Source organism: Trachymyrmex cornetzi, unplaced genomic scaffold (genome assembly GCF_001594075.2).
Source record: "Trachymyrmex cornetzi isolate Tcor2-1 unplaced genomic scaffold, Tcor1.1 scaffold121, whole genome shotgun sequence".
Taxonomy (NCBI): domain Eukaryota; kingdom Metazoa; phylum Arthropoda; class Insecta; order Hymenoptera; family Formicidae; genus Trachymyrmex; species Trachymyrmex cornetzi.
Window position 1 is genome coordinate 240,172 of NW_017295773.1, and position 26,230 is coordinate 266,401.

Sequence of the window (26,230 nt, forward strand, 5' to 3'; positions counted from 1 at the left end):
GACCTTGATTGAGTTGGGTAATCGGTTTAGCATCCCCTTAAGTACCGACGAGATACTATTATAAAGACAGTCAATCGGTTCTTATGGAAATTTTCGTGACTGAAAATTTAAATGATTAAGAGTTAAAAATTAATAATACGGTATTAATTTTATAATTTATTAGTTTCGTAGATACATATACATGTTTAAAATTTAATAATACTTGATTTTTATTTAAAACTGTGATTTTAATGTTATCATTCGAGTTTGATTATCAATATAGCGATGACAATTCCAGAGAAAAACTTGTAATTTTTCGGTAATATATAAGATATTATAGCATTATATAAAAGTATGCGTACTTATATTTATATTATAACATTTATGTAATAAAAAATCACGAATTATTTAATGAATTATCGAAATCGCACATTTTTATTAATTGTCGATAATGTCATCGTTCTTCAATTATCCCTAAACTCTCGGGGCTCTCGGGGTCCCGTTGAAGTCATGAAAATTTGCCCAGGACCGATCGTCTAATATTTCGTCGGTGATTTGGATAATATATTATTAAATTTATGATTTTTTATTACATATTATATAAGCGTTCCATAAATAAAAGTGTACTTGTAACGTAAAATAATAAATTGTTTAACATTTGATAAACAACAAGGATGAAATGATTCCACAAGCGTTGCGAGCATTAAATGGAATGTATCCTTATAGTGTTGATCGCAGAAATTAATTGCGATTGTTAAAAAAATTATTGAGGAGGCATTGCCTACTCAATAAAATTATTGGAGGGGCCAAAACTGCTATGCCCCAACGCCATAATTGGAAATGCACGTCGTCATTGGAAAAAATATCAAGATGTCATATGCAATGAACGATTTACTCATAATTACTGTATACGTACAGTGTACTATCAAAGGGTACAAATAACACATTTACAATTGTTGTAAAAGATTAAATGCAGAGAAAGTCGCTTTCAGAAGCTATAAAGTAAAATAAATAAGTTTAATACAAATTAAATGCTCTTAATTAATTAATCGTCGATAGAGTACTGCTTATAGCATTAATTTCATATACTGACATTGCTATAAGATTCCAAAGACAGTGTCACTAAGAAACTGCTAGTGAATTTTATGGGTTTTGTGCTGCGCTTCATAATCATTAGTAGATCCAGTTGTTCACTTCTTGTCATTAATATCCAATCCATATGATATATCTTTTCGCCTAATTCAACACTCTATGCAAATAAATAATGATAATCAGAATAATTGAATTGTTATTAGAAACTGCGATTATGTCAATTCTGGTTGCTAAAGTCTTGCAAAACATTATTTTCGTCTAAATATATATATTTTTATGGACTACCTTAGGCCACGACTACCTTAAGTGTAACTTCGTTGCCAGCCCAGCAATAAATATAAATCTGCACAAATAAGCAAAATACGTAGGTTGCGTAGTTAAGCACGTTTATAAGTGTTATATTAGAAGACAGATAATATGCAGCTGAACACAGTACCAAAATACTGATGAAAAATTGCATGAAGATGACTGGACTGAACACATCGTTGATCATTTCAACAAGTCTATAAATATTTATTATATTATTTGACATATTTAAACGTTCTTATATAAGGCTGTTAGCGCGCATTTAACATATAATTTACGTTTTATACATATATACTATAGAATTTTAGAAATAAAAGCACGTGATATATGTAGATATATCCTATGTGTCATATATTTCGTACAAATTTTATTTATTATCGATTTTTTATTTAAGAAAAATACATGCACAAAACAAATATCATTTGCTTGACGAACCTGATTATACAAAGATGAAAGGAAACGCATTTTGATAATCTGCTTGTATTGTTCACTGAACTTTTCCGCATATCTTCCTTCTCACCTTTTATCATTTTCTGAAGGCGATGAATTAGAATTTCAAATTTTGCACACGTTTGCAAGCAAAATCCTAAAACCGTAGTTTCTGTCGCGATGTTTACAATAATGCAAGAAACCACAGCTGCGATCTCTTGAAGAGATGTAAAACAGAATAAAAGGAACGAAGTACATTCCCAAGGTACCCACACGAATCCATAAGGTATTGTGCCCTCTAACATATAAAGCATTCCTCCAATTATAGTGCCTATTATCGAGATCGTACATAGTGTTATATAAGGCATGGAATGTGATCTGCATGGACATTTCAAAAATACATAATAAATATGTATACATGTATATATAATCTGCGAACAAAAAAACAGGCAAAAGCTATCTTAAAATTATATAAATTGATTGAACATTTAATTTTTCAGTAAGTATGGTGAAAAATATCGACAATCGCTATCCGATCGCTATTATACAATACTTTGGGAAGTCGTTGATGCTATAATAACGAAAAACACGTGCAAAACATGTAAATTTGTGATTTTAGAATACAATAAGCTAATTTTTCTTAAGAACTATTTTCTTGAAAACTTTAAAACAAAATTAATCTAATTTAATTTTTTTTATATAGTTCAATCTATTTATTCTCGTTTTAATTTTCTTAAATAGTCATATATAAATATTATTGATTTACTTATCAATTTATTTATTATGGCTGTTATTATCGAAAGTCGCGTCAGTACTTAAATATACCAACCTGATTAAACGGTCGAATTTTATGTGGATGTTAATCTCTTCCTCGTTACAAGCTTTGCAAGGTTCCTCTTGCAGTATTGTTATCAAATTGATAATCCGATCGCGACGGATTACAATAATAATCGCTTTGCAGAGTAAGGTAATTGTCCCTAGGAAAATAGAACAACTCGAGGCCAAGTTTACCAAGTTATCGACAATAAAGATGACATACAGGAAGTGAGTCAGAAATAAATACGTAAATAGATACAGCATGAAGAAAGTGTACACGCTATATAGCGACTTAGAGCATTTCGAAGACCATTCAATTGGTCGCCACAAACCAGTTATGGTATATAAGAAGAAATTGAAAGAGAGTATCTGCATTTCTGTGCTACAATCAAAAGTGACAGATTTTTTTATTCTATAAAAAAATAATTCCATTATAAATGAATATCGCGCCGAGTATTACTACACTACGTAGCGACAATTATAAGCACGCGAACATAAATGCCTTAACATCCGAGGTTGCACGAATATCGGAAAAGGCGCATAAGAAGGAATGAAAAGATATGAAAAGAACCCGAAAAGAGTACAAATCTTGGGAAACGGGTTTAAATCAAATTGTTTCAAATTTTTATATTTTGTAGCTCATGTCAAGCTGATTAAAAGTTCTTACGGGCACAAACCTCCAAATGCTTTGCTGTAGGACCTTCGAAGTCTTTATATTTTATATGAAAAAGTAAAAAAATCGAAATAAATCTTTTTTACTACACCTGTACATGTCGTATCAATAGTATGTTTACAAAATATTAAAATTTAAAACAATTTGATCGAAACCTATTTTTCACAAGATTTATGCGGGATTCTTTAAGGCATATTAAGGCGTTTGTATCGCTATGCGTACATAATATTATAATATATCTTTTACGGAGATTGCCTCTCTTTTGAAAATAATCGATTCTATTTATTATATATGTTATAAAAAAGATTATATTTTGTCTACTTTTTGCGTATATCTTTATATGGAGTATGCTTACTAATTTGGACTCCTTATGAATAACCAGAATAATGTTTATAACAAGAATCAAGTATACAATGACTATGACTTGTATACGTATCAGTAAAACCAACTATTATATTGATATATAGCAATATGCACGCACGACAAAGGTTTATAAGGTACTACGAATAAACGTTTGTGGCTGCTTTGTTTGTCCCTACACAAATTAAAATTAATGATTTCGTTGCGACATTTTGTCGATACCTTACTGCGATGTCAGTATCAGAACTATAATTATACTGATGTCATTTAATTGGTACAACTGAAGAATATATATGTTATCCCTCTCGATAAATTCCAACATGTTGTCATGTTCTCACGAAGTGAAATATACTTTTGTACAGGCATCTATTGTAAAATTCTTATGAGTGACACACATTAACAAGTATATACACATCAAATTAATTCAAATGAATTAACGTCTTTTACTTTTTTCTCTCAATACTACATTTCTCTGTAAGCCTTTTTAAGGCTTACTTGTATTTAAGTCGTACTGCGAAACAAAGCAATTATACTTAATCACTAATTAATACTTAATTCCTAATTTCCTAAAAGTATTTTATTTCGCTGTGACATGAAATACTCTAAATTTCGAATATACATATAATTTATGTGTTATGCGTATATGTATAGTAGTGTATCAAATTATTATGTATAGTTAATCTAAATTAATGTGTATAATTATCCTAATATTAAGACATAACAATGATACATTTTAACATATACATCTAAGCTCACATATACATCATACACACGCATGCAATAATTAATGTCTTAAATTAGAAAGGATAGGAACGAATGATTCCAAGAATTATAATAATTTTATAGGGGAGAAAATTACTAGTTGATTTTCGGAGGTGTGTCATGCATCGTTACATGTCTCTATAATCATTAATAAATCTACATTGTGGCATTTGTAATAACGTTCAATGTTCTACACCCTCTCTTGTCGTATAATTATATGTCCGCATAATACTATTTGTCTCTTGCACATATTCGGTTAAAGACAAGTAGATAATTACCTATGTCGATATCACCTTTTCCCTGCTTGTTGAAAACTATTTTGTTTCATAATAGATAAGTACATGTACATACATTTGCAATAGTATACAAGATCTCAATTTCTCCCATATTCTGCCACGTTCATTCAAGCAACTTCATCGTTAGTGAACCTTAAACGTGTGCATTTTTTGATAATGGTTCTATTACGTAGTATAGATTCTGTTTACATAACAAAGAATAGCAAAAAGGGGACTTGATCACTTAGAACTGATGTGAAATCGCTTATAATGTCGATTTGCGGATAAAAGTGGGTGAGTCTGATATATATACATATACATAATATTTTAATATGTCAAATCTTTATATACCATATTAGACCAATTATTTTAGTGCAGAAAATATCTTTAGTTTTTAAAATTCTAACGTCATTATTTTAAAATTACCAACTTTTCTTAAATCTTATTATAAACTGCAGATTTATTATATTTAAAAAAAAACTAATTTTATTCGTGCGCGCGCGCCATCATTTTTCATGTAAGATATATATAGATGCCTATGGTAGAGCGCGCACTTTATAGCATAAGATTACTTACTGTCGGTATAATATAAATGTTACGTGTGTTGTCTCTATATCTATAATAAACACCGTAAATAAACTTATATAATAGTAAGGGAGATTTTGCTACATGACGAAACAATTATTATATTTCATGTATGATTTTTTCCAAATGTATGTATAAAAAATACATGCCAATACAATAATATTAACCTCAATAAGTCAGGTAGGAATTTACTAATTACGTTGAAAGTACATCGATAAGGTCGATTACATTAAACCGGTTGAGCCTGTGAGAAATTATTGTAATTGTTGTATACGTCAACATTTCCAAACGTTTTTTGCTAATCGCAGTTTCTAGAATTGTGTCGATTCGTAAATGTGCACACTTAAATTTAATTTTGGAATACGTACTGAATTACGTGTAAACGAGACATGTATGATTATATCAATAACTGAAAATCTCTACTATAAATAAAATGTCTCATACGAAGGTAATTCCACATAACCTTATTCAGTGGGACCAGAGTGACAATTCCTTGGCCCCATTAACAGAATGTCAAAAGGATTGTTTGACAAATTTAGAAATCATTGTGTCTTCGTTTTTTCCATTGTCGAATCTACAATCCAGTACAAGTGATGGCGATGACAAGTTACAAGAGCAGAAGTCTCAGGAGAATATTCCTCCGATAGAAAAGTATCAGGAATTACTTGATCATTTCTTATTTCTGGAAAGAAAATATGTATCCATGTACGACATGAAATACAGTTTATATCTTGATGAGTTAAACTCAAGGAAATCTGAATGTCATGGTGTTTGTTCTCAGATAGAAGAAACATTGGACGATTTCTCTGCACTTTATAAACAGTATACTGAAGTTTCCAGTAAAACCACTTCTTTATACGAAGCTAGTGAACAACTTATTTTTGATCAAAAGCAGTTAAATGCGACAATCGATGGCATTACGGAGTATGTTAAGTATTTCAAAGAAATTGATGTGATTACAGAAAAATTGGATGCATCTACTTTGTCGGTGAACAGTGAAATGTTTTTCACTGTCTTAGATAAAATTGACACAAACATAGATTTTATGCAAAACAACTCATCGTACAATGAAAGTGGAATTTATCTAGTGAGATACAAGCATTGTCAATCAAAGGCGATTGCGTTAATACAGAATTACATTTCCAACTTGTTCTCTAAAACCACTGAAAGTATTTTAAACTTGAAAGACAATGAAAACTCATCAGAGAATGCAGACACAGCTCTTGCTCTATTCTATGGCAGATTTCAGACAATCTTGTCTAAAACAAGACCCGTTATCAGGCAGATTGAAAACAAATCATACAAAAGACAAGAATATGATACCTTGTTGCTTGAGTGTCACCAGTATTATTGGAGTCAGCGAGGCTTAGTGCTAGGTACAAGCATACAGAAATCACTGAATTTTATTAGGGAAAAGTATAATGGTGACCATTGCAGTTTAGTGCGACATTCTTGTGCATTACTCTTGCATGCATCGATAGATGAGCATAAACTGTTCTATGAATTTTTTTCAAAACAATCAAATGGATTAACTGCATATCTAGAGAGCTTGTGCACTTCTTTATATGACGCATTGAGACCTTTCATAATACACATCAATCATCTTGAGACATTAGCAGAGATTTGCTGCATTCTACGAATAGAGATGCTAGATGAACATGTACAGAACAACTTTGAACCACTGGAAGGCTTTGGAAACATATGTTTGCAGTTACTGCATGATGTTCAAGAAAGATTAGTATTTCGTGCACATTTATATCTACAATCCGATGTACTGGATTACAATCCTTCATCGGGTGACCTGGCGTATCCAGAAAAATTGAAGATGATGGAAGATATAGCAGAATCGATTAGGGAAGCGACTCGTCAGACTCGTATGAAGAAGATTTCGGTATCATCCACTGATAGTTCTGCTTTAGAACCAGTTTCTCGAAATCATATAGTTATCGATTCCATTTATCAGAAAACACACATGGGAAGTTCTCCAGCGGATCTGCATGCTATGTGGTATCCCACAGTTCGCAGAACTCTTGTGTGTCTGTCAAGACTTTATCGTTGCGTGGATAGATCTGTGTTCCAATCATTGAGCCAGGAGGCAATTTCCCTCTGTGTTCAGAGCATTGAGAATGCCAGACAGGAAATTGAAAAGAGAGCGAGTACATTGGATGCAGAATTATTTCAAATTAAGCACTTGCTCATTCTTAGAGAACAAATTGCTCCGTTCCAAGTGGATTTTACTATCAAGGAATATAGTTTGGATTTTTCCAAAGTGAAGACCGCTGCATTTGGACTACTCGAAAAGAGTTCTAGGTTCTTTACCTTGTCAAACAATGCGTTATTACAATTTCTTTTGGAAGGTGCACCACAAATGAAAGAACAGCTTATAGATTCGAGGAAGCATGTGGACGCAAAGTTGAGACTTACATGCCAGCGATTAATACAACACGCAACTTATTTATTAATTTATCCTATTATCAAGCTATTGGAGAAAGAAAAGTTACTTGATGCAAGCTCAAATCAGGAAAATGCACTAGGGAGTCCGCAAGAAATAGCAACTATAGTGGCTGATGTATTGAGGCTAATCAAATTCAAATGTCCTGAGATTCAGCAATCGATGCAATTATATTTGGCTAACAAAGAAACTGAATTCATTCTGTTCAAGCCAGTGAAAAATAACATTTGTGCCGCATTCACGCAACTGCATCAAACATTAAATAAATATTATAATGCGGAGAACCTTTTGTTGATCGCGTGTCCTTTGCCAGAACAGATTTCTGTTATGTTGAGTTCAACAACTTTAATTCAAGGAAAATCAAATCGAGAATCGCAGTCAGTTCTGAAACAATCGCAGTCATTTATTAAACAAGAAGATTAAATAACATAGTTTTTGCTGTTCATTGTATTTTCAGAAATTAATCGTTGAATAGAAAAAAGATATAAATTTTTATTTAAAAATGTGCAACAAATAACTTTTCCTATATTAGATTTTGTTATTACTTTATGTATATATAATTGTTGTATGAGAGAACTTTTTTTTTAGATACAGTAAAATTAAAGTAACATTGAATTAGAATCATAAATTTTAGGATTATAGTGAGAACGAGAAAGAGAGAAAATTTTCATTTTAATTTATTATATTAAAAAATGTAATTTATTATATATACATGTAATTATTCTGGCATAATATAAAATTTTGTAATCTTAGAAATGAAATAAAATGTGTGTATAATCGAGTTTAGTTTCTGTCACATAAATTAAATTAATTTTAAATAAGATGTGTAAAATAACAAAATTAAATCTTGCTATTTATAAAAAGTGTTACAAAGTTAAGTCGCTAAATTTCATACTTTTTACAAAAGGACAAGTGAAATACAATTTATACACTTATGTTACCGTATATGCGCATTATACTGAATTTTTTAATTTCTATATTTTTTAAATCGAAGGATTGTATATACATACATATATACGTATAAAATAAAAAAGGATTATATAAATAATAAATCATTTACGAAATTTTCTAAAGTTGTAACATAAATATAAATTGTATCTGTAAATAAAAAGTCAGAATATATGTATATGTACAAAGTTATATAATCATTTACTGTAAAATTGCGTCAATATATGTATAATAAATATATAACAATTTAATTTTTTAAAATAATTTTCTAGTTGAACGTACATTTCTTGCTTACCATATTGTTAATAGTTTTAGTATTAATATTATTACTGTAAAAAACGAATATAATAATATAATGCTAACTTTATGCGCCATTGCATTTCCATTGCATCTTATAGAGTAGACGATGTACGTACTGGAACATACATATTCGAAATATACATTTATTAATCAATTCAACAATAACTGAAAATTTATTATGTCATATAAAACAAACTAATTGAAAAATGTTGAAAGAAATTTTCTAAATTGGTGGAATTCTGTTGAAAAAAAATTAAATTCTTATTAATCAAATATTAATTATTTCAGAAAAATTTGGTTTTTAACAAAAATTGTTCACTAATTGCATGACAAAATTAATGATTCTACGAAATTGTATTTTTTATAATGAAAAAATATATATATTATAAATTTTAATTTTTTGGATATAATATATAATACTTACTTTTATTTATGTATATTTTTATGTGCATTTGAACTATGACACATTCGGGGTGTAAAGCAAAAGTATGCGAGTAAAGAAATTATTATCGTTATTATTAATACAATCCACAATATCCAAAATAATAATAAACGGAATTTCATCCAAAATGGATTAGAAACGTAATTTTATTTATGTATATTTTTATGTGCATTTGAACTATGACACATTCGGGGTGTAAAGCAAAAGTATGCGAGTAAAGAAATTATTATCGTTATTATTAATACAATCCACAATATCCAAAATAATAATAAACGGAATTTCATCCAAAATGGATTAGAAACGTAATATTTCAAATTCTCTGTCTTCTCTGAAATAATAAACAACACATAAAAAATATAATCTAATGTATAATACTTAATACATTTAATATTTTTAAGTATAGATATTTTTCTATATATGTTATTTGTATATCTACGCAGATATTATATTATTAAACATTTATGAATTACTTGATATGTTATTACTTGTACGCATATATATTATATATGTATATGTATGTTATATATACTTATAAATATGTGTATATTTGTGTATGTGTATAAAACAGTCTATAACAAATAATTTGTTTTTAATTGTCACTTTTCCGAATCAAGAAACTACGTTATTAATAAGTTTTAAAATCACATATATCTACATCACTTTTATTAAAATAAGATAAAATTTAATTGGATATAATACAATAAAACTTTATACAGACCTGTAGAATATTTTCTTTCCGTTTTATCAATAATAATTAAAGGAATAGTATCATAAACAGCATTTTCACGAGCAAAAACGAATTTTTCCTGAAATTCCATTTTGTTATATCCTGTTGTACGATGTATACAATAATATAGAGAGAAACGTTTAAATTTTATCACTTGTAACTGAATTTATTCATCTTGCTTCGTTCTTTCAATTTACAAACCTGTTGATATAGTTAAAAGGAGATCATTATTTTTATAAAAATAATATAAAAATATAAGGAAAAGATACAATAATATATGTAATATATTATATGTAAAAAAATGATAACTAAATAACTATAGATTGCATATTCCCCTACAGCACAAAAGTTGTAGCAACAATGCTGCAACATTACAGCAATGTTGCAGTAATATTGCAGCCATATTGCTGCAAATTCTGTGTTGTATGGGTTACATATAATTATTATCGTGATTGTTCGTCGGCTACTCGTTGGAGAAATACATTAATTGAAACAGCGTGTAATTGAATCAATTTGAAAAGGAAAGAAGTTTTTTTGCGATAACATTTTCTGTGAATGCGCCACATTACGAGAAAAATTATCAACAGTAGATTTTGAAAGTTTAGAAAGTCGTGTAAAGCTTAAAACAACAAATATTACCCACAAATTCTTCTTTCATGTTAATGATTATAATGAACTATCACTAGCATTGCATTATTCTTTGTAACAGAAATTTCTATTTAAATTCTTTTTTTAATTCACTTTTCAGTCTGGTCTGTAAACAAACACGATAAATGTTGATAGATCGAATTCTTTTCACAGAATAGATTTCCAGACATATTTACTGCAGATATCATTGGCATAAATTCGCTTGGTGGTATATACAAGTGACCTCCATGAACATCTGGTTTTTAATAACTTAGCTTTTTCTAGCTCGATATGAGTCACCGTTTAAAGTAGTCTTTGCTTTGCTATTATTAACATATAATCCTCTTAATTCCTTCCAAATCTTCTTTTATCCAAGGATTTTTATAGGCACTAAAGACCGTAATTATACTAGAAAGAAATTCAATTGAATTTGTTATTATCATTCTTTGATTTTCAAGAATATTATAGGTACATTGTCGAATTTCTTATCAGATCATTCTATTCCAACAAACGTAACCGAACAGTTGTATATGTCACATATACTACGTGATCGTACTATATTTTATGATTCATTAGAAACTTACGAGAGTCGAATAAACGCTTTCATGAAAATGTACTTTGTATCCTGGGAACGGTACAACATATTGGAATTAATTTTTCTCAATTCTGTGAAATGACAAGATATAATGCGACATTTTCATACATCGAGAAAAACATCAGTGCGATGGAACGGACGTACAATAGAATCTGCATCGCTTTATTATGTTGTTAATATACAACATCCACTGAAATAGAAAATATTATGTACGTAATTAATATTCTATATATATGTACTTGTAATATCTGTCAAACATGGATTTTGCAGATATTTCATCCTTCAGCAATATGACTACAATGATGGTATCAATATACATTTTATAAATAGAATTGGATGTGAATTTTACAGTAAATACTATAGACACTTCGAAAGCATATTTCCCTGAGGAAAGGCATAGCAATATCTTAGAATATTAATCTTCGTCAATTCCATCAAATGACAAAATTATATCATAATTACAGCATTTTCGTATCGACGGAAAGTATCAGCTGTGCCAGTAATAATTGCTATAAGTTTTTAATAACCGTCATTAACTTTACTAAGCCATATGGGGTTGCAAAGTTGGCAATTATTTCTTAGTATCTCAAGAACCTTTGTCGCATATTCGCTCTGTATTAATTATCTTCGTCACACGGAAGACTGTATATGTACGAATTGAAGTTACACACTTCGTCGTATATTATAAGCTATGTAAGCTATCATATGTGTGATTTGTATACAAAATTATTAATGCAAGACAATATAAATGTGAAAAATAAGCTTATAAAAATATCTCGAAGTTATTTACATGGTACATGCAAGTTGATTATTTTTAATATATAATATACGTACATAGCTCACAACGATAAACGTTTATTGAAAGTGTCATTTTTTAAATTTATAATAAATTAATAAAAATTTTTTTATATATTTTTAAATATGTACTATAGCTGATGTTTAATGAACGTCCTGTGGATGTCTCGCCAGCTAAACGGAACATTCTATTATAGTCAAGGGACGTCCTGAGGACGTCCTGTGGATTATCAAACTGATTTGGAACAATCAATTATGTGTTTTAATTACATGATTTCGTTATGTAACTTTGTGATGTGATTTTTTCAATAGAATATAGAGTTATGGAACATAATAAAATAGCTTCAAATTTCTATGGCTAGACATATATATAATATATGTTTAGAATTCTGCTTACAGATCATACACCATAAGTTATACGATTTTGACACTGTTTTTTGCCACTGGTGCTATAACAGAAGTGCTTACCGCTTTACAAGGCAAATTACCTTATAGAATATGTGTACCACTTGAACTTTTTACGCGTCGCCTTCAAAGAATGGTAGAACCCTATAAGAAGAAAGAAACTTGTAAAAATTTATTGATTAACGTGCCAAATAGAAACAGATTATCAGAGCATGTCTATTATCACCTGCGTATAATTATGTTTGTCAAGCAAGTTTAAGGAATTATTATGTGTATAATATATATGTATTTTTTAAACTGATGTTATATACACATATACATTTCTGGAATTAATATAGTTTATATATATTTATCTTCTCATCTAACGGTGATAGACTTCATGAAGTTAACTATTTTTACATTATGCATGTTCGTACAGTTTTTTGTACATTGTTGGGCTGGAAACGAAGTAATACTTAAGGTAGTAATAACTTTTTTTATATAATAAAGGAACGTATAGACTAAAAATAATGTTACAGAAAAATGTATTATATGTTATGCATTGCACCTGTGTTAAAATTATAGATTATTTTTCGTGATAACTCCCAAGTAGCACACAGCACTGATAAAGCGTTGACAAAGCGCTAAAACGCATATAATCGCTTTTTTAGCGCTTTGCAAGTGCTGCTATGCTATTTGGACTTAATTATTAATCGTTTATTCAGAGTACTAGACTGAATGAAGTAGCATGTCAGATAGATTGGATATTAATGACAATCAGTGAACGAAAAGATTTATTGATGATTATGAAACGTAGCATAAGACCTATAAAATTCACCAGTAATTTCTTAGTAACATTATTATTGGACTCTTATGCTAATGTCAGTACTAATAATAAGACGAATGTTTTTAATTATTAATTATTAAGATATTTTAGTTATTAAAGACGATTGGTTCTGGGAAAATTTTTATGATTATTCGATGGGACTCCGCGAGAGCCCAAAAATAATTGAAAAACGATAACATCGACAATTAATAAAACTTTGCTATTATTAACATAAATATTTTGATACTATTATTATTAAATTTGTGATTTTTATTACATAAATGCTGTATAAATACGTATACTTTTAATGCTATAATATCTTATATATTACCGAAAAATTACAATTTTTTCTCTGCAGTTATCATCTCTATATTGATAATCAAACTCGGATGATAACATTAAAATTATAGTCTAAAATAAAAATCGAGTATTATTAAGTTTTAAACATATATATATATATATATATGTCTGCGAAATTAATAAATTATGAAATTAGTACCGTATTATCAATTTCTTAATCACTTAAATTTTAATAGTCATGCGAACTTCCATAAGAATCGATCGTCGTTAATAGTATCTCGTCGGTGTCATGTGATACATACTTCTAGCTTTTGCCGCAATAGCACTCAAATCGCATTATCCCGCATCATTTCCATGTGTTTTCCTAAGTTTTCATGTTTCGAGCCCATTTTTGATAGTCAAATTTGATCTCCTTCTTATTACTCAATACTTCGTGGTGCCGAATGTACATGTGAGAACATGCGGTTTTTATTTACCATTTAGATATTTAGATTTGATATCTTGAATTAGCAAGGTAATTAAAGTAGACCATTTTGTCGATAAAAAAAAATTAACATAAAACATTATAATATAGTGATTATTAAAGTAAATGTCAATGGACAATAGTACACGACATTTGGATTATTCAAAATAAGAATGTTAAGTATAGTACAGTTATCACTTAGATCGATTCACGGCACGAAACTTTTAAGAACAGTCAATTTAAGATCAACAACAAAATGCAAATATGGTACTAAATGGGTTAGTCGAAGACCTGTTGCTATCGTCAATCAAGATGAACTTTTTGATACTGATGATACAACCAAAACTAAGGAGCAAAGAACTCCTCGAACACATAGAAGGAAATTAAGAATCAATACAGCTAAAAAAGAAGAAAAAAAGGAGCAAGAAGAAAATGAAATTGAAGAAAGTACTACTACAAAACCAAAATATATAGCCCTTGACGCAGATGATAAACTCATAAGGTATATAATTTTCTGAATAATGCTCAAACGACTTCTGAAAAGTATAGTTCTGTAAACAATACATATCTGTTTCATGTTTCAGCTCATTAATGATAGATGTTAAGACAAAAAATAAAAGAGAAAAAAATCGTCAAATGCTATTAGAAGGCTTTCGATTAATTCAGGATGCAATTCAGGCAGGAATAGTACCAAAAGTAATATTTTTTAGTAGATTATCCGATGTATTGCCACTGTCACTTTCGAAGGAAGTGAAACTATATAAAATTCCATATCGTACAATTCAGTTGTGGTCTAATTTAACAACTTCTCCTGGGATAATTGGTAAATATTATAATTTCATAGATCTTGAAGGAGATTACTTACAATTAGCAAAACTAACAATAATCTTTCAAAGTACACACATATCTATATAATTTTGGTTTTTGTACTATTTTTTGATACAGGAATTTTCGAAATCCCAGATGTAAATACTAAGGAATCTGCTGAGAATGCTATACCTTTGACTATTATCTGTGACAATATAAGAGAACCAGGAAATTTGGGAACTATTGTAAGAGCAGCTGCTGCTGTTGGTTGCGAAAAATTATTATTAATGAAAGGTATTTTACACTATTACCAATTGATTAATTCCATAGTATATAGTTTTTCATTAATTCAGATTTTTGTACTTTAGGATGTGTGGATTTATGGGAGCCCAAAGTTTTGCGCAGTGCTATAGGTGCACATTTTCGTTTACCAATATCTACATCTATTTCATGGGATAAAATTCCGACGTTAATAAGTGACGAATCTGCAATTTTTCTAGCAGACAACAATATAGCATATGAAAATGTTTTGACAGATTTTAAGCTGAATCCAAATACAAATGAAGGTTCTATCGAACCTTCTATCGAAGTTAATGATAATTGTGTGAAACAAGATAATCTAGATGCGCATAATGAACAAATTCAAGATAATACGATAAACGAATTGATAGATCAAACTAAAACATATAAATCAACTGCAAAAACTAAATTGCTGGTAAAACAGTTAGTATCTCAACTTCCAGTTAAACCTTATTATGCATTAGATTTTACAAAAAAAGAAGTAGTATTTGTTATTGGTGGAGAAACCGAAGGTATAAGTCTCGAATCATGTAAATTATTACGTTCAAGAAATTGCACTCGTGTTAATATACCATTGACTAATGGCGTTGATAGCTTAAACGTTGGTGTAGCTGTTGGTATTGTTACATTTGAAATGAAAAGACAATTTGTAACTCGTAAAATTGAAGATGAATAAAATTATTCTTAAATGTGACAGATAATGTTTTTCAATTTATTATTATTATTATTATTAATAAAAATATCCGCACAAATGATCTATATCGTTTCTTTTCATAACTATTCTGTTTATTACAATATTATTTCTTTTTATAATTAATAATCATAAATGTTTGGAAATTTATCGTAAATTTAGGTTTTTATATTTCTGATAATATTTCGGATGTTACTGTATTAATTATGTATTTTGGTACATATAACTTTTAGGATTTATCACAGCTTCCTGAATTAATTTTTATACATAATAAAAACTATGTCAAAATATATTTTTTATTAATTTTTACTTCAAAGCTATAATTATGAGAATTTTCATTCAAAGGAAATCACTTCATTAACATTTTGTCTTTATATTAATAAAAAATTTCATTAATTTTCATCTTACTTTATCCTGTAAGGTTTTTATTATTTATGAGAAATAGGACTTTACTATCCCGTGTACTTTCCGTAACTTCACGATAAAATACATTTTTGAATAGTGTATGTATCATGATGAATCATGTATGATAAATAATAATAAATTTTCAATCGTAATATAATAATGATAAGAAAGCTGCATTCGTTTTTGTCATTGAAAATTTATAATAGATTATAAAACATTTTCTGTTGTAATTTTACGATGAAATATGTTTTAAATCATCTATTATTGATGCATGGTGAATAATTTTTTTTCTCTATTGTATGATGAGATATTTTCACATTCCTTTTAGTGATACATAATTGATTACGAAAAAAAGTTTTAATAAAAGTCATTCATTAATAAATTCTATCAAAATTATAAAGATAAATAAGTTATTATAAGATTTCTGTCGTATTTCAACAAATGAATCCGCTTTTAATTGACAGTATAAGAAAATGATGGGAAGCGATAACACATAATATTTCCGAGCACATTTCTTTTGAAATACAAAAAGCCATAGGTTACAATAGGAAATGATTTTTTTAATAAATATATTATACTTTCGTAATTCTATTTCTATTGTTTTCTATCTTTTATAATCGGGAAGTTCGAAGAAGCAGATGTCTATGTAAAAAAAATTTATCGACATTTTTGCGCTATAATAAAGTGTGTGTCTGAGAAGGATATTTCAGTCGCACCCTCAATTGGTGCACGCTTCTATTGATTTTTATTACTTGATTTAAATATAATCGTTCTAAGTAGTTGGGCTCAATAATGCTATCGATTTCAGTTAACCAAGTCACATTTATAATACACATACATACACACATATACATACCTAACAGCAATTTAGAGAGCAGTTTATAATTTCCGTAATCATACGACGATAGAATGATAGGTTTCAAACCGATTGATAATCTTGTCGATGGACAACATAAATTGACGTTTTGTGTCTATACGTTCCACATAATTGTAATTAATATTGCATTCGTTTTATGTTGTAATGTATATCTAGGATGTGAGAAAATAGGTTGCCGAACATTAGCAGTTGTTTACATGTCTACCTAGCTCGCATTATTATATATAATTTATTCATTAAAATTTGGTATTTGTATGCAAAAGCGCTATAGGCAATCGAGCTGTAGGCAATAGTACATGTAGGCAAAAGTAACTCCGTTTCTAAAATTTTTATTTGTGCGCAAAAGCGCATGTAGGCAATCGAGCTGTAAACAATAATACATATAGACAATCGAACTGTAGGCAAAAGTGATGTAGGCAAATATACTATAGGCAATCGATTTGTAGGTAAAAGCAACCATCTCATTAAATTACTCTGGGTGTGTTCCGAATTACGCACAAAATGCATGATATATCATTTGTCCTTGTTGTTCAACAAAGAATAAAAAAGGATAAAATGATATGTGCTTCATGTGTAATTCGAAACGCACCCAATGACTCATTTCTATCACAGAGAGATAATTATTAATTCCAATTACTGAACGTGTAATATATTTCACGAAAGCGAATATATATATAACAGTTTTCTACAACGCGAAATTTTTAATCCTATAGGGCCATTAATTGCGTTAATAATAATAATAATAATAATAATAATAATAATAAATTAGCTATTGAATCGGTGGCGAAATCATATCACCATAATCAATACCATTGAATGAAATATTTGCAGCTTTTTCATGTTATCTGTACCAATAATAACGCAAGATCATATTTTCTCTGCGTATGAAAAATTTGTTTTATGTTGCATACAAACATAAAATAATGTAACGAGAAATATAATTCGAGAGACCCATAATGCGTCTTATTTTTCAAGCTAACTCTGTACATACATCCGCTTGCAAAATACATGATGAGTGAATTGGAAAATAGTTAATTACTTTTGGTTATAAATAATGTCGCAAAAGATCAAAGGTAATGCGTTAATTATACTTTTTAAATTCAATGAACGTTCGATTTAAAATGATATCTGCTCGTATATTAATACACATTGCATGTATTACATTGTATTATATGTATACATTTAGTATAATATATATTTAGTGCGTGCGTATGTGCGTGTCTGCCTCGGTGTGCTATTATTTGAATAATTGGAATAAGCCAATAAGGTACATATACAGTCAGAAATAAAAATACGTGAGTAAACAAAAGTTATATAAGATTAAGGATCGCTAATTTATCAAAAACTATACTGAAAAAGCTGTACCTACCACACTGAATTATACTCAAACTAAACTAAACTATTCAAAACTAAAGTAAACTAAACTATACTCAAAACTATATATACTCAAAATTATACTTCATATATCATCCTCAAACATATATTCTTTTTTTTTATTTATACTTCAGTTCTGTAACAAGTTAAATGCCGAGTATGAAGTTTTTAAAATCTGAAAGAAAAATATGAAAAACATTAATATACATAGAAGATAATGCATTTATGTAAAAAATTTCGACTGTATTTTTGTACGTACGCAACAAACATCGATATTATCACAAATCACGTATTTTCATATTGGACATATACTACATCAAACTATTTATTTAGATACCAAATGATACTAACATTGCTATAGGACTGAATGGATAAAGTTATCAAGAAACTGCTAGTGAACTTTACAGGAATTGTGCTACGTATCATGATCATTAACAATCCTTTTTTTTCGTTGATTGAGAGTAATGGCCAATTCATACGATATATAGCGTCTGTTATGCTCGTACTCTATTAACATAATACAAATAGAGTTATTATTAATATCGAAGTATCGTAATGATATTATTATTATATAGTCTTATATACACGCGCGTGCACGTACGTGTATGCATTAAATATATTCTTATTGTATTCGAGTATAAAATAGTTCAAATTTGTTGTGGACAAATAATTTGTTAGATTATTTTGCAAACCCTTATAAAAAAAATTAAGTTATCCAAAAGTACCCGCCATTTCCATTAACTCACAAAATTGGTTAAGTACCTATCTACTTCGTATGGATTATAGCGTACATAATAATTACTTTAAGTATGACTTCGTTTCCGGACCAGCAGTAAACGAAGATTTGTACAAACATGCAGATAGTATATACTAATAAAGATGCAGCTGCAGACAGTTCCGTAATATGTATTGACAAGTAATACACACTCGAACATAATATCAGTATACTACTAAAAAACTGAACGAAAAGCACTTGGTTGAATGTGACGTTTACCGCTTTGGCGTATCTGTAATGGTTTCCATATTAGTCCCGCATTGCATATGAGTAAAACAATTACTAAATACTTTGATCTGTAATTTTATAACATATGATATATAATATTCGTATCATTTTAATACCTGTGTAAAAATTTCATCATGCATTATTTATGGAAATTGGAGAATTACTTGATCCCTACCCAGGAAAAAAAATGTTTTATATAAAATTATATATAATTTATATAATTGTATATAAATGGACATATTTTATAAATAATTGTATATATTATTATATATGTTTATATATAATTATATATAAAATTATTTATAATTATACATAAAACATTTTTTTTCGAGTAGGAAGTATTTTTTCCAGCACAACTCACCGCGAAATTACTATACAAAGATTGTTCCCGGATTTTTTACAAAAACTTTAACAGTATATACTCTATGAATTGAAATAAAAAAATTATATTGTATAAACATATAATTCCTAAAATTCTTTATTAAAAAGTTATGAAAAGTTAACAAACATGTGAAATATGTAAGGAATAATTTTTACTTTTGCATGTCAAAGTACCACCCGCCCAAATTAATGAAAGGCAAACTTTTACACAAATATTTCTTTTACCCTTCTCTAAAAAGGCGATAAATTCAGAATTACATCGATATTAAGCTCGTGATATGAGCAAACTGCACTTTGAAATGCGTACTTTGAAATGCAACATTAAATCAATTATTTCGTACATATTCTGCATTTTTGTTATAACTTTTGATAAAGTACTGTAGGAATTGCATGTATATAATACCTTTTTTTTATTTTAGATCATTGAACATACCGTTAAACTTTGTATAAAAAATCCGGGAACACAATATAATTAAATCTCTTTGAGATTATACATGTTCTATTTCCCAGCTTGTAACAATTATCTATTATGTAATTTCAAAATTAGTTCAATTATTATTAAATAATATTTCATTATATATAAATACTAATAGTTACCGTCATCTATAATACCAGTTTTTAAATGTAACAATTAAATGTGCATGCATGTACACACACACACACAACACGCGCGTGCTATATATAACGTAACATATACGCGTAAAAACGGATTCTTACGTGACTTACTTGTAAATGCTGAGATGATGATGTATGCACTCCGACAATTCTGTTTCGTCTTCATTCAACAAAGAGCTTTCACGTCCCAGATATTTAACTGTTTTTTTAATTATGAACTTGTGAAGACGACTTTTGAAAATTTCAAGCTGAGCACACGTTTGTAAAATCAATCCGAAGACTAAGGTTTCTGTGCCCACATTTATCAGGGTGGCAAAAATTAAAGTTACAATCTGATGAATGGATATAATCCAAAACTTCGTAGATATATAATTATATGGCAGCCATATTCGATAAGGCAGGTGGCCTTGCATAACGTTTAGTACTGATCCTATTGTAACGCCTGTAACGGAACTTGTTGCTAAAAGTGAATATCTTATCGAGCTTGATCTGCAAACGTAGAACCGAGATGAAATTTTATATAAATTTGTATCAGCATTTATTTATACTTTTTATTTAATGAAATTTATAATCATAAGATATAAAATTATTGTATTATAATTAAAGAGAGAAAGAGAGAGAGAGAGAGAGAGAGAGAGAGAGAGAGAGAGAGAGAGAGAGAGAGCTACTTTGTACATATGTTGTGCAAATTATTACTATAATTTAAATATTTAAAATGATATTGGAATAGGAAACTTCTTCAACTAAAAATTTATTAATTAGATAGAGAATACAAAATTACTACATTTTTATATAAAAGCATAAGTATGCTCTAAAATATATGGTCAACAATATCTAACAAAAGGTAAAGGACTCATAATTTGTTATAGAAACAACTAGTGTTGATAAAATTTGTACAATTTGAAAATAATACGCGCTGAATGCGTATAAATTGAATTATTGCATAAATATTTTAAGCAATAATATTTTAATATTGGAACTTTTTAATAAAGATATATGAACTGACCTGATGAATTTATCAAATTTTGTTTGTATAGCTATTTCATCCTCGTCTCGAGGTTTACATGGTGCTTTCAACAATATTTGCACTAAGTTGATGATCGCGTTTCGACGTACCACAACGACAGTCGCTTTACAACATACGGCAACAATAGTTAGGAACATTAGAGTATTAGTGGCAAAATCATCGACATTATCAACAATAAGAATTATATCCATAAATTGAGTTAACACCAAAAAGTACTCCGAGAATATTATCATAAAGGTAAATATGTTATACAGCAGCTTGGCACCATTTGATGACCACTCAACAGGTCGCCATATACCGCCAACGGTATATATAAAAAAATTTAGAGAAAGTATTTGCATGATTGGATCTCTTTTTAAACAACTAATCAAATGTTGTAACAAAAATATAACTTCTTTCTATATGTAAAGTACCTAAAAATGTGGTTTAAAACATTTTGAAAATTATATTTTCTGAAATATATTAATTAAAACCGTACATATTATGTTTGAGAAAAATTGAATTTAATTAGAAGGTAGTATAATTTTAGAAGGTAGTATAATTTTTTATAAAATAGATTATGCTTTTAGTAAAAATACTACAAATTAATATTTAAATCATACATTGATTAACAATTGCGTCCACTTGCAACAAATTTTATTTATTTAACTTACAAACTGTTTACAATTACATACATATGTAGCTTGAATTGCTGATAACTTTACTTATTTACAGTACAGTGTATGATTCGTGTGAATAAAATTGCAAAAATAGTATTTATATATATTTACTACGCACCTTTTTTGGAATATCTTCTTATAATTTTAGCTAGTAATAACAGGATTAACAAATACTGACACTGATGTAATATGTTATTTTTAATTTCATTTAAATATGTTATATTAAATGTAACTGAGCACGTCTTACAATAGACTACGTACAGTTTATTCTTCAACATCTTGTCAACCGCAGTACCATCAATTACGGTCATTAAAAAAAGTCGTCGTGGAGTCATTTAATCATTTATTATGGAATGTATGTCTCTTGCATTCTTGTGAATAATATAATAACCGTAAAAGTGTTTTTATTTCTAACCATCGAGGGGTATCGTTCTTTACGGTCAAGCATATTATTTCCCGTTTAATAAAATATTTCATGTTTGTCAGAGGTACAAAGAATATCATATTTTCCGCAAAGTCTCTTTATTACATATAAGTGCAAGACCCAGTATAGCGATAAAAGTGATGTGTAATAAATTTCTGATAGATTTCTTGAGTTATTTCTTCGTATATATCTGCAAAATATGGCAAGTGTGTGGTCCGAAAAATATAACAATCATATATACATATACATGTATATTTCGAATTGTGCATTGATTTTCTATTGTAGGAATTTAATTAAAAATTAAATATGGAGAGTATGTTGGAGAGTGAATTGGAAAATTGTGAATTATTTCTAATAAAGGATGTAGTGCGCAAAAAAATATTGAAGGTATAGGTAACGTATAAAAAGAAATATATTTTTTAAATTCAATTAACATTCTATTTAATATGATTTCTGCTTTTAGGTATATTGAAATACATTATTGTATGTATTACATTGTGTTATACAGTGACAGCAAAAAGTATTCGTCAAAGAAAATTTTTTATAAAAATATTTGATTTGTAGAAAATAAATATTAATTAGCAATTTTATACAATAAAGATATTCTGTTCTAACATATACAAATGACCTTCACATGTACTTCAGATATTATAAGCTAAATTTCTTGATTGTACGAATACTTTTTGAGCATTCAAACAATGGAACTTTTAATTTTCGCTTATTTTTCAGATGATATATTTTTTATAATTAATACACATCTTTTTTTGGTATGTATAATTTTAAAAAACCTACAATCAATTTTATACTTTATGAATAAATTGTTAATCACCCAGCAAGAAATGATCATCAATTAAACGTCGAACCGATGTCAAATTGGTGTTGAAATCATCGTATCGATATCAATTCGACATCATTTCGATGACTTATTTTTCGCTGGATAATATTTAATTTTTTAAAATAAAGTTATTTAAAAAAATATTTTCTCTGTACGAATACTCTTTGTACTCACTGTACATTTAGTATGTACGAATACTCTTTGTACTCACTGTACATTTAGTATGTACGTATGTATGTGCGTGCCTATCCCCGCGTGCACCAATATTCAAATAATTGGAACAAGGAGTAATGTTAGAAGTAAAAATACATGAGTAAAAATTAAATTATAAGATTTAATTTATTAAAACTGTACTAAAAAAAATTATACTAAAAACTATACTATACTAAGACCTGCACTCTTATACTGCAGTATACATCATTTTCATATATATTTTTGATTATAAATACTTTACTTTTGTAAAACGCTAAATGCTGAATATGACGTTTTCAGGATCTGAAAGAAAAATAAGAAAAACTTTGATATACGTAGAAGATTACACATTTATGTGAAATATTCCAACTGTATTTTCGTACATATGCGATAAATATCTATAATATCAAAAATAGCATATCTTCATGTTTTTGACTACTATGTCAAATATTTATTTTGATACCAAATCACATACTAACGTTGCTAAAAGACTGAAGTGATAAAGTTATCAAGAAGCTGCTTGTGAACTTTACAGGAATTGTGCTGCGTATCATGATCATCAACAATCCTTTTTTTTCATTGATTGATAATAACGGCCAATTCATACGATATATAGCGTCTGCTATACTCGTACTCTATTAACATAATACAAATAGAATTATTATTACATAAGAATATCGAACAATTTTAATGATATTAAAAAAGATTAAAAGGTTAAAAATATATTAATGGTTAATGATATTATTATACAGTCTTATACACGCGCGTGCATGGACGTGTATGCATTAAATATATTCTTATTGTATTCAAGTATAAAATAGTTTAAATTTATTGTGGACAAATAATTTGTTAGATTATTTTGCAAACCCTTATAAAAAAAATTAAGTTGTCCAAAAGTACCCTTCATTTTTCATTAACGTACAAAATCGGTAAATTACATGTATTTCGTATGGATTATATAGCGTACATGACAGTTACTTTAAGCATGACTTCGTTTCCGGACCAGCAGTAAATGAAGATTTGTATAAACATGCCAATGGTGTATATTAAAAAAGTTACAGTACTAGACAATTCTGTAATATGTATTGACAGATAATACACACTTGTACATATTACCAGTATGCTTACAAAGAATTGAACGAAAAGCACCTGGTTAAATATAACGTTTACTGTTTTGGCGTATCTGTAATGGTTTTTATGTTAGTTTTATGTTGCATATGAGTAACTACTAAATACTTTGATGTATAATTTTAAAACATATATGATGTATAATATTCGTATCATTTTAATAGCTGTGTAAAAATTTCATCATGCATTATTTACGAAAATTTGAGAATTACTTGATTCTTACCAAAGAAAAAATGTTTTATATATAACTATATAAAATTATATATAATTGATATAATTGTATATATCATTGTATATACGATTTTTCCAGCACAACTCACCGCGAAATTACTATACAAGGATTGTTTTCGGATTTTTTACACAAACTTTAACAGTATATACTCTATGCATTGAAAAAAAAATATATATATTGTATAAACATGTAACTTCTGAAATTCTTTATTAAAAAGTTATGAAAAGTTAACAAAAATATGAAATGTGTAAGAAATAATTTTTACTTTTGCAGGTCAAAGTGCCATCCGCCCAAATTAATGAAGGGCAAACCTTTATATATACAGGGTGTTCCGAAAGTTTTTGCCAATCGCTTTTGTGTAGAGCGGACTAAACAGAGTCGAAAAGGCCTCTACCATTTTGCAATTTTTGCAATTAGTTAACAAGATATTATTACTAAAAATTACCAAATATTGGTCTTGAATAATTTTTTACTATCAACTTTACATAAAAACTGCAACAAACAAAAATCATTTATTTCCTTCTCATAGAACTCTAAGAATTTTTTCGGAATTTTTTATCAACTTTATAGTACTGTATTTTTTTTATTTTTACCAACATGAGAAAATACGGTATTAAAAAATTCTGAAAAAATTCTGAAAAGATTCTCAGAACTTTATGAGAAGAAAATAAATAATTTTTGTCTGGTGCAGCTTTTCTAGAAAGTTGATAGTATTTGAATAAAAAATTATTCAAGACCAATATTTAGCAATTTTTAGTAATTAATATCTTATTAACTATTACAAAAATTGCAAAATAGTAGAGGACTTTTCGGCTCAGTTTAATCCGCTCTATCTACACAAAAGCGATTGGCAAAAACTTTCGGGACACTGTATATACACTGGGATTTCTTCTATCCTTTTCTAAAAAGACGATAAATTCAGAATTACATTGATATTAAGCTTATACTGATATGGGCAGAACGCATTTTAAAATGCGCACTTTAAAATGCAACATTAGGTCAATCATTTCGGACATATTCTATATTTTTGTTATAACTTTTAATAAAATATTTTAGGAACTAAAATGTATATATATACAATACTTTTTTTTATTTTTAGATCGTAGAACATACCGTTAAAATTTATATTAAAAATCCGGAACAC

The 26,230-nt window shown here is 28.4% G+C and overlaps 3 protein-coding genes across 3 annotated transcripts in view; 2 read left to right on the forward strand and 1 right to left on the reverse strand.

The window, feature by feature from the left end:
• Nucleotides 1–1,060: 1,060 nt before the first annotated feature.
• LOC108767263 (uncharacterized) overlaps nt 1,061–26,230 on the reverse strand; it is a 26,365-nt gene continuing 1,195 nt past the window's right edge. Inside the window, exons 2-9 of the mRNA XM_018517020.1 lie at nt 21,596–21,979; nt 20,701–21,078; nt 19,393–19,597; nt 18,944–19,097; nt 2,636–2,843; nt 1,813–2,184; nt 1,373–1,574; nt 1,061–1,228 (exon numbers count right to left, since the gene is read on the reverse strand). Coding sequence (XP_018372522.1) covers nt 1,061–1,228; nt 1,373–1,574; nt 1,813–2,184; nt 2,636–2,843; nt 18,944–19,097; nt 19,393–19,597; nt 20,701–21,078; nt 21,596–21,979 — 2,071 coding nt within the window. The remainder of the gene's footprint in view (nt 1,229–1,372; nt 1,575–1,812; nt 2,185–2,635; nt 2,844–18,943; nt 19,098–19,392; nt 19,598–20,700; nt 21,079–21,595; nt 21,980–26,230) is intronic.
• Nucleotides 5,558–8,207, forward strand: Cog3 (conserved oligomeric Golgi complex subunit 3). Its single transcript, XM_018517524.1, has one exon. It carries the CDS (start codon nt 5,711–5,713, stop codon nt 8,150–8,152), a length of 2,442 nt encoding a protein of 813 aa, XP_018373026.1. The 5' UTR covers nt 5,558–5,710; the 3' UTR covers nt 8,153–8,207.
• LOC108767602 (rRNA methyltransferase 3, mitochondrial) lies at nt 14,118–15,932 on the forward strand. The gene is made up of 4 exons (XM_018517566.1): nt 14,118–14,638; nt 14,721–14,959; nt 15,082–15,237; nt 15,312–15,932. The coding sequence occupies exons 1-4, from the start codon at nt 14,310–14,312 to the stop codon at nt 15,917–15,919; spliced, it is 1,332 nt and encodes a 443-aa protein (XP_018373068.1). The 5' UTR covers nt 14,118–14,309; the 3' UTR covers nt 15,920–15,932.